A 17,998-nucleotide genomic window follows, 5' to 3' on the forward strand; every position below is an offset into this window, starting at 1 on the left:
TTACAATGCCATTGAAGTCTTGATAAGCCGGAAAGGTTAATCACCTACCCGTATTAATAGTATATCGCAGACGCCGCTCAGGTTACAGCTGGTCCTAAGTATTACTTAATTCAGCAATTAGGTTCTGCCTGCTCGTGTCAGCGTACTTTGTAAGCGTGTTGGTGCGACCAGACGCCTAGGTAATTGAAACGTGCGAAAAAAAATGAAAACAGATGGAAACCGTTGGGGGAAGATCCACGCCTCCTCAGGGCGGCGTAAATAATTTTGCCAATTAAGAGCGTTGAGCGTGCGGCATTCCAAGTTGGAGGCTGGGTTGCCGAGTCAGAGTCAGTCACTCAGAGACGGCGCTATCAGCAGCATGCATAAACTGCAGCCCAAACTGGACGTGGTCCAGGAGAAACCAGACTCGGGCACTACGGCATCCACGGAGGACAGCCAACTGGATTCGATTATCGTTCAGATTGGACAGTTTGGTCGCTTCCAGATCACCAACTATCTGCTGCTCTGCCTGCCCATCATATGCAATGCCTTCTACTCCATCTCGTACGTATTCACCACCAGTATTATGGATCACAGGTAAGTCAGAAGACCAATGAGAATGAGTAGCCGTCAACTAATTAAAATTATCCGCAGGTGCAATATTACCCAGTGCGACAGCCCCGACAGCAGCTACTCCGCTCCATTTCTGAACTTTACGACCCCCAATAGCCATGGAGCATGGCATCAGTGCGAGCACTACGAATTCAACTCTGAAATGGACACTAAAGCTCCAGCTTGCAATGAAGGCAATTTTAACCAGAGTCGCCTGATCAGCTGTGAGGCAGGCTTCAAGCTGGTAGAAGACGAACGTACCATAGCAAGCGAGGTAAGTATTTGTGTGATCTAAAAACGCAGTTATACTGGCAGGATTCTCCCTTCATCGACAGTTTGGAATCTTTTGCGCCGATCAGTGGAAGCTCTCGATGGTGGGCACAGTCAACAACATAGGACAGTTTGTGGGCATAGCCCTCGGAGGGTATTTAGCAGATCGGTAAGTGACTTAGAGTCGAATAAAGGCACCGTTTAATATGCAGGTTTCTACCCTTCTAGATATGGCCGAAAAACCCTCCTCGTTGCAGCTGGAATTCTCAGCGCTTTCGCCGGACTGGCACGCTCCCATGCCCCAAACTATTACAGTTTTCTAGGCTTCGAGTTCCTGGACATGGCCGTCGGCAGTACTCTCTTTCCTACCGCATTTCTATTGGCTCTCGAGCTGGTGGGCCCGAAGCACCGTGTGGTGGCTGCCACGTCGATCACCCTCACCTATGGACTGGCCGAGGCCGCGTTGGGCTATCTGGCCGACTATATCAGGGATTGGCGGGTGCTGCTACGCGTGCTATACACCCCGGCGCTGCTGCACTTGATCTTCATCTGCCTGCTGCCGGAGAGTGTGCGCTGGCTGCTGAGCCAGTCGAAGGAGCTGGACGCCATGAACATTCTGCGCAAAGTGGCTCGGGTAAATCGAAAATCATTATCGGAGCAGCAGCTGACTGAGTTGATGCGCTCCAACCGCCAGCTAGTGGCTCGGTCCTCAGCCTCAGGGGGGCACTACAGCATACGGCAGATTGTTAATGCTCTTGGCTGGCGCATTGCCCAGTGCTGCTTCGTGTGGTTCACCAACACCTTCATTTGCCTCGGGCTGAGCCTGAACTCCAGCGCGCTGAAGGGCAGCAAGTTCGAGAACTTCAGTGTGTTGGGTTTCATGCAGTTGCCTGGCTCTCTTTTGGGCACAATGTTGATGCATCGAATTGGGCGACGCTGGGCCCTAACCTCCTGCATGACGTGCTGCACGATCTTTCTACTGGCTGTACCTGCCTTGGAGGAGGGTAAGTTTTGCTTGAACTCTTCACTTGAACTGCTGAATAAGCTCAGACTCTTTTGCCAGCTTACCCGGTAACCTCCTCAGTGCTATATTTCATGGCCAAGATGACCGCCACTGGCAGCTTTGTGATTTTGTACTTTTTCACCGCTGAGATCTTCCCCACGAACTGCCGAAACAGCCTGCTCTCCTTCTGCTCGATGGTTGGTCGCTTTGGCTCCATGCTGGCTCCCCAAACTCCTCTTCTGGTGAGTGCTTTACCGCTCCCACAAGTCTATTCCCACTCAAGAACCTCTTCTCTGGCAGATTCCCTACTTCAAGTACGCCCCCCACTTTCTCTTTGCCATATTCGGCTTTGCCTGCGCCTGCCTTACGCTATTCCTTCCGGAAACCACAAACAAGCCACTGCCCACCACGCTGGAGGAGGCACGCTCCCTGGACAGAAGCATGCCAAAGCCCCTGGCAACAAAAAGTGCTGTCTAATCGAAAAATAAACAAATAAATTTTCGGCTAACATTAGATACCAGAAATCTGATCTGTTCGATCGGTGCGTGATCAGCAATTAAACATTTATAAATATAAGAAACCACGCGAATTTTTAGACATTTTTTAGGCAAGTTTTAACGATCCGATTGACGATAGAATAATTTGGGAATTTGCTGAATCAAATTTGAGTACGCCTCAACGGGCCTTATCAGCAGTGACTGTTATTTCCACGACTTATCACCGATTTATAGCTAGCTTCCTTCCATCGAATACTCGTACTCATATTTTCAATTACAAACCGTCAATAATTCACTAGGCTTCCCATTGATTGCGGTTCCATTGTTGCCTAGCTAGCTAGCTATCATTGATTTATCAGTCTGAACCAATTGACTGTCAGTCATTCAGGCACTTGTGTATTCAATTTCCTCATCTAATCATCTTAGGGTTACCCAAATCAAGTGTGAAGCCAAACACTGTCACTGTCGGAGGGAGCAGTGCCTGTGACAAGGTCATCGTCATGCAGATGCAGCCAGACAACTTGTTGACCCAGTCGAGCCATCGGCTAGCGGACGGGAACAGCTCGTTCCCCCTACTCAGACACAATGTCTCGCCGTCTGATAGAACAAACAATCAACAGTTTGGCGATAATGTCCAGCAAAACCCATTCAGAATTCAACGTGTGGCTACGATTGGAGTGTAATTTTTTATTCACACACAGTTGTTAAGTGAAAATAGTGGATTGGGACTGATAAGGCGCACAGATAGGAACAGATCAACCGGCGATAGGGCCGTGCCAGGCCAGGCCAGCGGTGCGGAGTGGAGGCATGGAGAAGAGCAGACAGATTACAAATATTAAATGTGAGAGGCACAAACGAAAGTCACTGGGAAAAAGTCGAAGAGTGAGAGTGGAAGGACTCTCTGCCATGCGGACGCTATAGTTAGAAGCGTATCAAAACAGAGTAAGCTACCCATACGGAGAGCACCTCCGAGAGGGCACAACAACTGAGAGCAACCTCAATCGGTTGATGTGGTGGGTGCACAGCGATACGAGTATCAGTCAGTGTGTGGCAGCGAGACGCTCCAGAGTGTCGATGGTCTATAAATAAAATCTGTTGCTCGTAAAGTGGCTAGTGAATGGTCTCCGATAGCCAGTTCGAAAGTTATAAAACACGCATCGCGCGGAGAGCCTCATAAAAAGTGCATTCAACCACGTGCCGTGGAAAGACTTTCAATCGAAATAAAATGCCAAATGAAAAGGAGGGTAACGGCAGCTCTCCGGCTGCGAGCAACGGACATGCGGAGCCGGAACCGGAGCCGAAATCGAGCGATGAAGATAACTCACTAGACGCCATTCTCGTGCGTATTGGCCAGTTTGGACGCTATCAGATAATCAACTATGTGCTCTTGTGCGTTCCCATGCTCTTCAATGCCTTCTTTTCGATCTCATATGTGTTTACCGCGAGCACAGTGGTGCATAGGTGGGTGAAATCGAAGTGAAAATATACCCCCATAGTCTGTACTCATATCCCCTCTTGTTAGGTGCAACATCACTCAGTGCGATAGCCCCGCTAGCGTTTACGAGGAGAGCTGGCTGAACTTTACAGTTCCCTACAAGGGCTCCTCCTGGGACGACTGCCATCGCTATGTGGCGAATGAAACGGTTTACTCTCCCTTCACGGATCCTTCGGGGGCGTACTGCGATGCCGAGTACTTTAGCAAAGAGACGGAGACTTGTGCCCATGACTTCAAGTTCAGGGATGAGGAGAAGACCATTTCCACTGAGGTAAGCTTTTTTGCAGGCGAAGAGTTACGCTACTTAATTTACTGATCATTTTGTCCTCCCTCCTTTAGTTTGGAATATTTTGCAAAGATGAATGGATGCTCTCGATGGTGGGCACTATCAACAATGTGGGACAATTTGTGGGCATACCCCTGGGCGGTTTCTTTGCAGATCGGTACGTTTGATGAGCTCCTTTCGAGTTGCCAGGAATTTTCCTCATTTTCTTTATTTTGCCCTTGCAGATACGGACGACGCACAATGTTGGCCATAGCTGGAGCACTGAGTGCATTCATGGGTGTTATTCGCTCGCTGTCGACCAACTATTACATGTTCCTGGCCTTCGAGTTCCTCGACATGGCAGTGGGCAGCACCCTCTTCCCCACGGCCTTCCTCTTGGCCATTGAGTTGGTTGGGCCCAAGCGTCGCGTGGCTGCAGCCACCATCATCACCATTTTCTACTCCCTGGGCGAGGCTTTCCTCGGCTTCCTGGCCTCGCAAGTTCAGCACTGGCGCTGGCTGCTCCGTGTGCTCTATGCCCCTGCTGTCCTGCAGATACTATTCCTGTGGATACTTCCCGAGAGCGTGCGCTGGCTGCTGAGCCAGGGATCGGAGGAGCGAGCCGCTGCTGTGCTGCGCCGGGCAGCGCGCATCAACAAACGGCCCTTGCCGGATGAGCAGTTGGACGAGCTGCTGGCCACCAATCGGCAGAAGCTGAGTCAGGCCAACGAGAGCCAGTACCCCATAATGAAAGCTGTGCGATTCTTCTCGCTGCGTATTCTCAACTGCTGCCTCTGCTGGTTCACCCACACTCTGATCGCCCTGGGACTCAGCCTCAACTCGGTCAACTTGGGTGGAAATAAGTACACGAACTTTATGCTGAACGGTTTTATCCAGATCCCCGGTCTCCTCCTCCCACTGATCATCATGGATCGAATCGGCCGACGTTACTCCCTCTGTGCATCGATGCTCCTCTGTGCGGTCTGCATGGGCGCCTCCGCAGGCATTGCAGCAGGTAAGCCACAGGACGTTTATCTCTTTATTTTTCCCAAGTGTAAAACTCAAAATTTTACCTGATTACTTGCATCTTTCTCCCTAGATAACTACGCGGGTGCTCTGACATTGTTTCTTATTGGGAAGCTGGCCATCACGTGCAGCTTTCAGATTCTGTACTTCTTTACCTCGGAGATCTTTCCCACCAATGTGCGCAACAGTCTTCTTTCCCTTTGCTCCATGGTGGGTCGCATTGGTTCAATGCTGGCGCCGCAGACGCCTTTATTGGTGCGTATAAGTATTCAGTTCAATCCCCAACTTACCAGTCTAATATTTTCCTTACTCTAGGCCAAGTATTACCTATACGCCCCGCAAATTCTGTTTGCCAGCTTTGCTCTGATGAGCGGAGTTCTTACCCTGGCATTCCCAGAGACGGCAGACAAGGTACTGCCCACCACCATGGAAGAGGCACGCGACCTGAATCTGGCAAAGCGCAGGGCACACGCCGTTGTGGGTGAGGAGACAGAAGGTGCTCGTACGCGTAAGATGTGTTGATCTACATCCGGTGTTTGTTCCATGGTGTCCGAGAAAACGCCAAAGATTTTATAACTTAAGTGTAGGAAAGCCAATGGATGCATTTGTTATTATGTTCGTTATGTTTTAGTTAGGTTTTGGATGTAATTGTCGATTTTATTTCAAAGAAAATACACAATTTTCAACATTTAAATTTTAAGCAAATAAAAATTCAAATTTTCTACATACAGTCTACACGTCTACACCACTAACCATACAGCACATATACATATGTATGTAAGCGTGCCAAACTTTCGCTAGTCTCCGGTTGGGGGCGCCAGTGTAGAATGTTAAACTTTAATATGCAAAATTTCACATCTCTGTCACTAGCCATACAGTATATACATAGATGTACCAGTTCGGGTGGGAAATAAATACAATATATAATAATAAAAGATATTTAATTGTTAATTGTTTGATTTATTTGAAATTGCACATTTACATATAGATACATATCCCTATTTTAGCCAGGTTTTTTTTTATTACATATTGTGCAAATGCCGTCGGCTTTCGACTTTGCAACTCTGTCAATTAATTTATATACTGTATGGTTAGTATCAATACATTAGAGGGGGTCAAAAAAAATGTTTAAATTTAGGAAAAATTAGAAAAATATGTAAAAATTTAGGAATAATGTAAAAATGTAAGAAAAATTATAAAAATATGTAATAATTTAGGAAAAATGTAAAAAGAAATGTAAAAATGTAATAAAAATTAAAAAAAAACCAAAAAAATGTTTTTGTTGCTCATTGACAATAGCTGACTGATATAAAACGAAAAAGTATAATTGCTAGCTGACAAAAGCTGACTGATATGAAACGAAAAAATTGTAAATGCTATCTGACAAAAGCTGACTGATATGAAACTAAAAATTCGAACTGCTACCTGACAAAAGCTGATTGATATGAAACGAAAAATTCGAATTGCTCACTGACAAAAGCTGACTGATATGTAACGATAAATTCTCATTGCTCGCTGACAAAAGCTGACTGATATGAAACGAAAAAATTGCAAATGCTCTCTGACAAAAGCTGACTGATATGAAACGAAAAATTGTAAATGCTATCTGACAAAAGCTGACTGATATGAAACGAAAAATTCTAATTGCTCACTGACAAAAGCTGACTGATATGAAACGAAAAATTCGAATTGCTCGCTGACAAAAGCTGACTGATATGAAACGAAAAATTCGAATTGCTCACTGACAAAAGCTGACTGATATGTAACGAAAAATTCTCATTGCTCGCTGACAAAAGCTGACTGATATGAAACGAAAAATTTGTAAATGCTCTCTGACAAAAGATGACTGATATGAAACGAAAAATTCTAATTGCTCACTGACAAAAGCTGACTGATATGAAACGAAAAATTCGAATTGCTCGCTGACAAAAGCTGACTGATATGAAACGAAAAATTATAATTGCTAGCTGACAAAATCTGACTGATATGAAACGAAAAAATTTTTAAATGCTCCCTGACAAAAGCTGGCCGATATGAAACGAAAATTTCGAATTGCTCGCTGACAAAAGCTGACTGATATGAAACGAAAAAGTATAAATGCTCCCTGACAAAAGCTGACTGATATGAAACGAAAAATTCTGGAAAAAATTTGGAGTGTTGCCCGGTCGACAAATAAAAGAGGACTTGGTTGATTTCTTCGCATACGAGTTCTTTATTGGTATCTGAGGAATAATACTTAGGGATGCCTTAGCCTAGTCTTTGGTTTATCACCGCTCGGTTCTCTTATCGCCTGCCGTTATAGCCCGCCTCTACCAAGCGTGGCACTGTCGGCTCTAAAACTGTTGTGACTATGATCCGCCACACTCAGTCTGCACACGACACGTTCGCTTTCCAGGTCCTATGCCGGGTCCTTTGGTATTGGCTTCTGACTTGTTGTCCTTACCGTCGTTGTTATGATTCCCGATAAACGGACTGTTACTCTCCGCACTCGAATGTCCCGAGACGCTGCCGCGGGCCTCCTTTTATTCCCTCGCTGATGCACGGCCGCGGCCGTCGCTACTTAGCAAAAACGGGACTTTCCTCCACGCGGTGCCCGTACTTTTCCATCGACTCGTCTGATGCGCTCCACCTGCTTCGTAACGGGACCCAGCTGGTGGCGTGATCGCATGGCCATATATGGTCATGCGCTGGACCACTGCCGGCCCGATCCCATTATCCCGCCTCTCTTCCGTGCTCCTCCATTCTCCATCTATTTACGTCTGGCATGGATTCCTATGAAGTGAACTGCTCTAAAATTGTATAAGGCATTAGCAAGCATTGGCTGCCTCATTACATTGAGTTTCAGAGCTTTGGCCTATTTAACAGTCCCTTTTAAGTTTTGGTTATTTTTTCGGGTGCTAATTGGTTGGCAGGACTCTTTCGATCACGAAAAGAAATGCCATGTCCAGATCATCAGCCTCATAGCTAAGATATAAAAAGCGTAAATAAAAAAAAACAGTATTATAATGATTGGCAATATATTTGCAACGATATTCCAGTTCTCCCAGGATCGTGGGGATCCAGACTGTCGATCTATATTAAAACGAGAAGGAACGTGTGAGTCGTTTCTGGGGACACGACTCTACTTATACCCGTACTCAGTCAGTATATACATTTTTGAGCTTATGATTTTTTAGAAATTAAAAAAAAAAAAAAATTTTACATTTTAAATTTTTTTGCTACATCTGATATCTACATATACAATGTCTATTCTACATCTAACATGTAGATTGTACATGTTCCATTCATATTCTACATCTCCTACGCTAGGGGTTGCTCGCGCACTGAACCCGGCAGAGTGTGCGAGCGAGAAGGAAAATGAGTTGCATGGTCGTTGGCAGGAGGGGGCAGAGGAAGCAACTGAAAATTAATTTGTTCATTCTGGCTATAATTATGATCCGATCTGATTCAAATTTGGCAGTCTAGATATAGGCATTCTCTACGATAAGTTTTTAGTTTTATAGTATCTTTAAAAATGTGCCTGCCACAGATTTTCGTCCTTTGTGTGGGCGGAAGGGGGCGGGGCGAAATTTTGAAATACACTTGTAGCAGTGTGATATCACATGCCCTAGCTCTTATAGTCTTTGAGATCCAGGCGTCAAACAAGACGGACAGACGGTCAGACGGACAGACGGACAGACTGACATGGCTCTATCGACTCGGCTATTGATGCTGATCAAGAATATATATACTTTATGGGGTCGGAAACGTTTCCTTCTCTGTGTTACACACATCCACTTTTACCACAAATCTAATATACCCCTTAACTCTTTTTTGAGTACGGGTATAAAAATGAAGTTCCGCATTGGCAGCTCACGGCTGTGTACGAGTATATGTTAGATCCGCTTTTCATTTCAAGTGGTTTCCTTTCCCCTTCCAAACGAGCAAACGAGTGTTTCGAGTGCTAACTTTTGTTAGCATTGTTGTTCTCGTGGGGAGGTGAAGGTAATGCCATGCAATAAACAGTACAACTTGACTCATTGGTGCAATAAACAAACAAGCGATCCACGCCCCAAAAAGACTGCAGAGTAGAGGAAAACCTTAAAAACTTGACACTACCCGTGGTACAATATATATGGGCTCTGTCCTACTTTATGGATGGCAAATGTGATTTGATTTATGAGTAATTGAAATTGCAATTGAATAATTCAGATATCGGGTCTCGGAGGTGCTCTTATCAGAGTAAAAATTGCTGGGTAATTGCTGACTACTTACGCGCATCAGTTCCCGATGCTATCACCACGACGACGACGACCACGACCACGACGAAGAAACCTTATCTTACGATCGATCGCCCGATCGGATGGCCCAAGTGTCGATCGATCGCTTTGGTGAGTGATTCTCCAGACAGGTGCTCCTCTCTGTCTCTCAGTTCCGATTTGTCAATGGGCGCAGAGAGACATGAGCGGTGACTATGAAAGCGACTACATTATGCGTACTCGGTAGGACACCTATATTGATGTGTATATAAGATACGAATACGAGTACGCTAGCACCCATTAAAATCACAATCGGTTGATTCCAGGAAGCTACGCGATAAGCAGCCACTCTGGGACTCTTTCCAGGATCCGCCGGCCAAGAAGACGAGCGGCTCCGACGCGGACTGGAAGAAGTTACAGTTCTTTCTTAAGCTCTTCAAGCTGCTCGTCTTCCTCCTGGTCTTCGCCGTCGTTCTGGCCTCAAGTGTGGTGGCCAAGCTGCTTTATCTCTATATGGCTGGCAATACCAGTGGCAGCGGAAGCAGCGCTACCAAGGTGCAAGTTTGCAGTAAATACCGTGAGTCAAGGCCCCTCCCTCCCACCATGCTGTGTTCTGTTTTCTGTGTTCTGTGTTGTGTGTATTCCGTATTTCTCTTCATTTAAAGTTCTGCTGCCCGGCGAGGTGGTGGCCGTGCCCAATAAGCTGGAACAAATCGCCTGGGTGTGGGCTCTGATCTTTGCCTTTGCCGCCCCCGAAGTGCTCACCTTCCTGCGCGCCCTCCGCATCTGCATGTTCAAGCGCGAGCATCGGCCCAGCGGACTGGAAGTGGCTCTGGTGAGTGTCAGGGAAGGAAGGTCCGCCCGCCCGGATGGTGATTGATAAGCTCCCGCTACTCACTATCCCTGCTGGCCCTGTGGTTCTTCTATTCAGGTCACCCTATTTGAACTGCTGCACGTCGTCGGCCTGGCCCTGCTCACCTTCACCGTGCTGCCATCATTGGACCTGACGCGTGGAGCGATGCTGGGGTGCTGTGTCTGCTTTGTGCCCGCCCTGCTCAGTGAGTCACAGCAATCTTATCTTGGGTGGGGCCGACAACAATTAAATTGATTGCTCCCACACTTCAGATCTGCTCACGGGAACCCGTATCCACTGGAAGTCGGTGGACAGTCTGGTCCTGGCCCTCTCCATTGTGGCCGTGATGGCGCTGGGCAGTGTTTTCCTGCTCTGGCCATCGATGAGCACTCAGCTGGAGGTGCAGCTTCTGGCCATTCCCCTTCTGCTGGTCTCATTTCGCTGGTGGGAGAATTTTGCCAACACGCACGAAGCCATCGGTGAGTGTGTCCACCCCGCCACTGATTCTCTCACCCCTTGTATCATCCATCAGCCTACATAATTCGCACCATCCGCTGCACCCGCTCCCGCTACCACACGTACCTCTATCTGGCACCGCTCAAAATCGTGGTGTTTGCAACAACGGCCTTCCTCCTGCACGGCCAGAGCTTCGTGGAGTACTTTAGTCTGTTTTTGAACGCCTGGCGGCCCCATCTCATAACCCTGGTGGTGAGTGCAGACCACTGAATTCTGATGCTCATCATTAGAGTAGAGTAGAGAGAGAGAGCGCGAGTCAACTTTGATGCACTTGCACTTGCAGCAGAGCAGCGACAGTAGCGGCAGCAGAAGCGACGACCTCGATGCGCTACATTTAACAGAATCCTCCGCATCGCAGGCGAACCGCAGCAGCTCATTTATCAGGACAGAGGCAAGGGCACAGTACACGATGCAATCCAATCCGAATGCGGTGCTGTATGCCCTGTTGGTGCAGGTGGCAGCCGCGTATCTGTGCCACGTTTTCGGCAAGTTTGCCTGCAAAATCAAGATCCAGGAGTTCAGCTACGCCCTGCCCCTCACCCTGGCCATGCCGGTGACCATCGCTCTGGCTACGCTCCTCGCCTCCATTCGAACGGCAGATCCCTGCTCTCTGCACGGTCTCATGCCGGACTACCTCACGCTGCAGGCGCTGGCCGGCAGTTTGGAGGAGCTGGGCCAGAGCTGTCTGGACTACGTTCTGTGGATGTGGCCGCTGTGGTGGCTGGCCCAAGTGTGGACGTGCCTGCATATCTGGCAGCCACGCAACGACAAGAACGCCCAGACAGAGAAGCTCTTCGTCTGTCCCTGGTATTGCGGCCTGCTGGTGGATCAGTGCGCGATGATGAACCGGAGAATTGTTGACTGGAGCGAGGAGTATCTGGCCATCAAGGTAGGTTTGGGTGTGGGTGTGAGTGCTGTGCTGTTAATTGTGTCTCGTCGCTAATCAGATTGCGCTCGAGGAATGGGGTATGAATGGTGTATGAATTATTGTATTCAGGCGGAGGCGCCCCCTGACTGGCATCAATCATCGCGCAGCAGCATCTCCTGCCCCCGCCACATCTATCTAATTCGAGGACTTTTTGACTATTTGCTGGTACGTATGGACTGGCACTACTCATCAGGAGGAGATGTACGCTTTGCGCTTCAAATGCCTGGCAATGTAATTAAGTTAAATGACGGGGAAACTGCAAAGTTCAGGAAATGTTTGCGTTTCCCTTTCCACCGCCATCATGCGTGTGTGTGTGTGTGAGTGTGTGCGTGTGTGTGTGGGTGGGTGTAAACTTAATTAAGAGTGCTTCAGTTCGGCTGTATGTTTTCGGGTCTCCTCCACCAAAAAAGGGCCAGCATAAAGACATTAAAGTAATTAAAATCAGGGCACAAGAGTTGAGAGTTTTTAGGGCATAAATTAGAATGCCAGCGAATTATGTGCATTTGTAATGCGGCTCTGCCATTAGGGGACAAGCTCCAACTACCTCTCCTTTAATGAGCTGGGGGGGCAGGGCATCAAAGGTTCAGAGAATCCTCACGAGTAATTTCCATGCACATGTCCGCAATTGATGGCCAAAACCACTTGATATCAAACTGCAATTGTTCAGAGCTTTAACCGAACCCCTATAATCCTTCTCTCTCTCTCTCATTCTCCTTCGTACCCACCAGAGCGACCTAACCACACCCAGGGAGCCGGTGATGGCCCTGGCATCAGAGCTGAATGCGAGCAGGGACATTCTGGAGGAGGACAAGATACCGCAACTGATTGTTTGTGCAACAATGTGGCACGAGACAGAGGAGGAGATGATGGAGTTCCTCAAATCAATTGTCCGCCTGGATGAGGATCAATGCGCACGCCGCATGGCAAAGACCCACCTAAACGGCGGCAAGGCGGACGATGAATACTACGAACTGGAAAGTATGTAAATGTGTCAAGTGCGCCAGCATCAGCACCAGTAGAAAATCCATCCAGCTGCTCTCTCGATGCTCTTCGCCCATTCCGCATTTTCTGAATTTGCATGCATATATTAAATGTGTCAAAGTGGAAATTTATGCAAGGAATTGCATGGAATAAGTCGTATTCGGGCTGGGGTTGGGTCCTCGAGTCCCTGGTTTGCAGCCCTATTTATAGCATTTGGCGACTTCATTTCCGCGCTTGCCAAAATGGCATTAAGCCAAAGCGAATGGCATTTGCAAGTGTCTCCGACAACTTTACGATCTGTCTAATTCCGCCTTCGTTTTCTTTCTCTTTACGCCAGCAAATATTTTCTTTGACGACGCCTTTGTGCTGGATCCGCGTCAGTGCCAGAACAAACGAAACCCGCCAGTCAACGAGTACGTAAAGACACTCACCCGCACCATAGACAAGGCCGCCTTTGAGGTGTACGGCGTTAACATTCGACTGAAGCCGCCGCTGAAGATAGAGACGCCGTACGGGGGCCGCCTGGTGTGGACACTGCCGGGCCGTACCAAGATGGTGGCCCACCTCAAGAACAAGGACAAGATCCGACACAAGAAGCGCTGGTCGCAGGTCATGTACATGTACTACCTGCTGGGCTACCGCATCATGGAGACGGAGCAGCTCTCGCCGCGGCGCAAGGCGGTGATAGCGGAGAACACTTTTATTCTGGCTCTGGACGGAGACATTGACTTTCAGCCGCGGGCCGTGCAGCTGCTCATCGACCGCATGAAGGCGGTGGATGAGCTGGGCGCCGCCTGTGGGCGCATCCACCCCGTGGGTCGCGGCCCGATGGTGTGGTACCAGCGCTTTGAGTACGCCATCGGCCACTGGCTGCAGAAGGCCACGGAGCACGTGATCGGCTGTGTGCTGTGCAGCCCGGGCTGCTTCAGCCTGTTCCGGGCCAGCGCCCTCATGGAGAACAGCGTGATGAAGCGCTACACGCTTGTCACATCGGAGCCCATGAAGATGGTGCAGTACGACCAGGGCGAGGATCGCTGGCTCTGCACCCTCCTGCTGAAGGCGGGCTCTCGTGTGGAGTACTGCGCCGCCTCCGATGCCTACACCCACTCCCCGGAGAGCTTCAACGAGTTCTACAACCAGCGGCGTCGCTGGGTGCCCTCCACGATAGCCAATATCTTCGACATCCTGGCCGACGCGGACACTGTGGTGAAGAAGAACAACTCGATATCGACGATGTACGTGTGGTACCAGGGCATGCTGATGATTGGCACTGTCCTGGGACCCGGCACTATATTCCTCATGATGGTCGGTGCTCTGGTGGCTGTCTTTTCGATCAACATCTGGACCGCCTTCCTGTGGAATTTCTTCCCCATCCTGTTCTTCATTCTGTCGTGCGTGTATCTGAAGCAGAAGTTCCAGCTGCTGATTGCCTTCGTGATCAGCGCGCTCTACTGCCTGGTCATGATGGCTGTCCTCATTGGAATCATCGTGCAGATGCTCGAGGATGGGCCCTTGGCTCCCGCTTCGCTCTTCTTCCTGCTGGTGGCAGTGCAGATCACAATTGCAGGTGGGTAATGGAATTTAAAGAAAGTCTCTGCATTAGTTTTAATTTCTGTTGAAGGGTTCATGCATCCGCAGGAGTTCTGGGCCCTGCTCTGCGGCGTCATCTACTACATTACCATACCCTCGATGTACATGCTGCTCATGATCTTCTCGGTCTTCAACATGAACGATGTGTCGTGGGGCACGCGCGAGGCACCCGTGCTCAAGGACGACGACAAGGAGTCGCCGGCCAATGACGCGGAGATTCATCTGCCGGGCTGGCTAAATGATCCGCTGCTCATTAACTCCGAGCTGGGCGAAATATCACTCATGGAGCAGCGATTCTGGAAAGATGTGATCAAGCAATACCTCAAGCCCCTCGAGCTGAGCCGCGAGCAGAAGCAGTCAATGGCCGACGGGCTGCGGGAGCTGCGGAACATGATCGCCTTTGCCTTTGTGATGGTGAACGCCATCTTCGTGCTGATCGTGTTCCTGCTGCAGCTGAAGAAGGAGTTCCTTCACTTGAAGTGGCCTATCGACCCCACGGACTTTGTGTCCTTCGATCGGGACAACCTGCAGGTCGGCATCTACCGCCAGTACAAGGAGCTGGACCCCATTGGCCTGTGCTTCGTGATCTTCTTCGGCCTCATCCTGATCATTCAGTTCATTGCCATGTTCTTCCACCGCTTTGCCACCATGTCCCAGCTGCTGGCCACCACCCAGGTGGACTGGTTTCGCTCCGGGGGGCAGTTCACGGACGCGGATGCCGCCCTGGAGCTGAAGGGCAGTGCTGTCAACATAGCCAGGCGGCTGCAGCGCCCCAAGAGATTGTTCGACGACGACGAGGAGGAGCACCACTATGACGAGCTCCTGCTGGACCCCGATGGCGAGCACAGGGAGAGCATGGTGCGACGCCAGACCATCTTCCGGCTGCACGAGACCCGCAACAAGCAGCAGAGCGACTACAGCAATCTGGTGTTCAACTTTGAGCGTCGCTTCTTCGGCGAAGACGATCTGAACCTCAAGAATCTGGCGCTCAATCGGAAATCCGTGAAGCTGCTGCAGGAGCGTCGCTCGGCGGCCAAGTTCAATGCAGCTGCCACACCGGGGGGCACACCCACCCCCAAGACGGGCACACGTCCGCCGCTCATGGCCAAGAAGGTGAGCTTCAGCAATCGCAATAGCATGCAGCTGTACGACAATGGCGGCTACGAGCACACCGAGTTCTAGATTGGAACACACTTATTCTCCCCCGGCCCACAAGTATTACCCAGAGAATCTTCTAACTGTACTACTATCTACTATCTACAATCTACAATACATGTATCTTTATCATTTCTCCCCTATATACGAGTTTATCTTTATGGACTGGACTGGAGTCCTCTAATGTCTTGGTGGCATAAAAATATAATTAATTGCATTTAACTCAAGTGGCAGAGGCAGCCAAGTTCACTTCCACTACCAGCCCTCCCCCTTTATAGTTTATACTTAGAGAGCTGAAGACGTCTCATTAGCATAATTACCAGATGCACCACCACTGTGGGTGGAGTGGTGTGGAGTGGTGTTGGGGGGTGCCCTTCATTCATCAATGTCGGAGCCAACGCTTGGAGCTAAGTGCTCCTCGTGGTGGCGGGCGATGCGCTTTTTACTCGGCAAGTCCGCTCCGCTTCGTTGCAAAATGCAAATCAAAGTGTGATTAGCTTGGATTTGATGAAGTTTCTGCAGCAATGCACAAGTTTTGCTGTTTTCCCTTGTCCCACTGCTCCTACAACTTCCTCCAGCCCGACCCGGTGCGGTGTATGGGCGTGTGTTGGCGTGGGCGTGGGCGTGGCAAGGTGTCGGCGTAAGTGTTTTGTAAGTGAATTTTTTACTGCCTTGGCAGAAAAGAAAACCAGTTGACAGGCGGGGTGCGGACAGGCAGGACTTACTTTGGAAATGCGCATATATTAAAAGAGGGAGAAGGCAAGGACGAACTTATGGCCGCAGGATGTGGATTGTCTTTGGCTTCCCCCCGTGCAGATTGAAGGGAAGGCGAGGCGGAGTGGCCGGCATGTAAGAACAGGGCTAAGTAATGAATTCAGCTGGTCAAGCGAGAGAGAGGACACCCTGGGAATATCGATTAGACAGACCAGGCACAGACACCACCCCCTTCCCCACAGATAGTAGATAAAAGAGTTATGGAAATGCACAACTTTGTTGGATCCCCAGCCTTTGTCCCTGGCCATAAAGAAGAAGAGTATGTAATCCCGGCATCAATTAATTGGGAAGCTCTTTGACGATGCCCCAGACCCTGCCCTAGCCCCCGCCCAGAAGCTCATTCAGGCAGATGAAACAATAACGAAAAACCAGCCATTTGCATGCCATGCCCAAAGTGAAAACAATTTCAGACATGAATGCGTTTTTGCCTTTGTGCTGTGCGAGGGAAAAACCAGCAGCCAGAATCCGCACAAGAACTGCAAGGCATTAGAAAATTTATGACAATTTATGACAATTCTCAATTGGCAGCGCCATGCAAGCAGCAGGCAGCAAGCAGCCTTAGCCGCAGGGAAGAAGAAACTCTGAAGAAACCGAAAACTTTGAAAACTATTTCTGCCGCTGGCCTACTTGGCGTATGCGTAATGTAGCTTCTTCGGCTCGTTCGTTGCTCTGCTGCTGCACTAGTTGTGGCCACGAGGCATATAAATTTCCCATTCATAGAGTGCCACTGCTCCTGCTCGGGCCAACCTGGCCGCATACCCGTACCCGTATCCGTACCCGTAAAGCGAAACAAAGCGCCACGGAAACTGGAAAGCCCGACCCATAAACAACAGCAGTATTCGATTGAAAAACTTGTGCCAGTTTCAGTTTTTTGCCAGCCTGCCCAAGTGGAGGGGAAGGAGAGGCGGCGAAGAGGAGCCAATGCCTGGGAACATAATTTTGCACTTATCTGACCCCGGGCAGACCGCCACCCTGCTGCAGTCGAGCACCAGCACCACCTTCCCTGGGGGCCTTTTGCCATTTGCTTTTGTATTTTATGGCTTTTCTATGCATTGCAATTGCAATCGAGGACAATACACACGACACGACAGGACAGGCTGAGGACAGTAGAGAAGAGTAGGGAAGAGAAGAGAAGTGCGGGGAGGCTTGGGTGCTGCTTTAGTTGTTGCAACTATGCTTGGGCCACCGCTGAGCTGCAACCAAGCGCCAACAAAAGTTTTTAATGTCATTTAATTATGAAAATAATTCCGTGTCCGGGTGTCCTGACGCCCGCTTTTTGTCGGTGCTCAAGCCTGGGTATCCCTGAAATGATGTCCATTGGTGGAGAAACAATTCCGTGCTGTAAAGTTTGCTCTTTACAGGGCAGCTGCTAGTCGTTGCCTCCGTCAATGTTTTACAGTAGCTGCTGGCTGCTTTGTGAAAATAATTAAATGAAAGGCTGCAGGACATTGGAGCACAATATGCACTGATTATGCGCCCTCGTCGTTCGCTTTCCTGGCCACTGCTCATTCAAATAAACAAGTTCGCATTTCAGCAGTTAATTAATATTTCTCATGCTGTCTGGTATTTATAATGATTTTTCATGTGCTGCTGCAACTACAGCTGAGTGGCAGGTGATTTCCATGGCAATGTTTGATGTGCAATTCAGTGTTCAATGCTACAATGCTAAATGAAGCGTCAAGTGATTATCTAGTTGAGGAGTTGAGGAGAGCCTGGGGACTGGCTACCCACCTACCTACCTCGTTGATTGTATTATATAGGAATCGCAGTACTTCCAATTAAAAATTGATTTTCGGTGCCACACAGCGATGCAAAC

The 17,998-nt window shown here is 49.0% G+C and overlaps 3 protein-coding genes and 1 long non-coding RNA gene across 9 annotated transcripts in view; 3 read left to right on the forward strand and 1 right to left on the reverse strand.

The window, feature by feature from the left end:
- Positions 1–15: 15 nt before the first annotated feature.
- Positions 16–2,481, forward strand: LOC111070592 (solute carrier family 22 member 3-like). The gene is made up of 7 exons (XM_022361258.2): positions 16–576; positions 634–865; positions 927–1,030; positions 1,090–1,865; positions 1,925–2,106; positions 2,165–2,362; positions 2,398–2,481. Exons 1-6 carry the CDS (start codon positions 359–361, stop codon positions 2,339–2,341), a joined length of 1,689 nt encoding a protein of 562 aa, XP_022216950.2. The 5' UTR covers positions 16–358; the 3' UTR covers positions 2,342–2,362; positions 2,398–2,481.
- A 498-nt stretch (positions 2,482–2,979) lies between these two features.
- LOC111070591 (organic cation transporter protein-like) lies at positions 2,980–6,044 on the forward strand. Its single transcript, XM_022361257.2, has 6 exons — positions 2,980–3,822; positions 3,884–4,127; positions 4,196–4,299; positions 4,367–5,136; positions 5,221–5,402; positions 5,463–6,044. The coding sequence occupies exons 1-6, from the start codon at positions 3,587–3,589 to the stop codon at positions 5,667–5,669; spliced, it is 1,743 nt and encodes a 580-aa protein (XP_022216949.2). The 5' UTR covers positions 2,980–3,586; the 3' UTR covers positions 5,670–6,044.
- Positions 6,045–7,348: 1,304 nt separating this feature from the next.
- The window catches only part of LOC111070599, a 105,104-nt gene continuing 94,454 nt past the window's right edge, over positions 7,349–17,998 (reverse strand). For 4 of the 5 annotated variants that reach the window (XR_002607374.2, XR_005967556.1, XR_002607373.2 and 1 more), the window contains one exon: positions 7,349–8,111. This is a non-coding gene — a long non-coding RNA (uncharacterized LOC111070599). The remainder of the gene's footprint in view (positions 8,112–17,998) is intronic. The other variant, XR_002607375.2, reaches the window with a different exon arrangement.
- LOC111070587 (chitin synthase chs-2) lies at positions 9,549–15,604 on the forward strand. Of its 2 annotated transcripts, none has more exons than XM_022361248.2 (10): positions 9,549–9,628; positions 9,712–9,962; positions 10,051–10,220; positions 10,317–10,443; positions 10,511–10,717; positions 10,771–10,946; positions 11,038–11,643; positions 12,411–12,660; positions 13,001–14,230; positions 14,285–15,604. In XM_022361248.2, exons 1-10 carry the CDS (start codon positions 9,588–9,590, stop codon positions 15,433–15,435), a joined length of 4,209 nt encoding a protein of 1,402 aa, XP_022216940.2. In that variant the 5' UTR covers positions 9,549–9,587; the 3' UTR covers positions 15,436–15,604. The 2 variants fall into 2 exon arrangements, with proteins under 2 accessions (XP_022216940.2, XP_022216941.2); XM_022361249.2 differs by having other exon boundaries at positions 11,041–11,643.

The sequence above is a fragment of the Drosophila obscura genome, unplaced genomic scaffold (assembly GCF_018151105.1).
Source record: "Drosophila obscura isolate BZ-5 IFL unplaced genomic scaffold, ASM1815110v1 contig_170, whole genome shotgun sequence".
NCBI classification, from domain to species: domain Eukaryota; kingdom Metazoa; phylum Arthropoda; class Insecta; order Diptera; family Drosophilidae; genus Drosophila; species Drosophila obscura.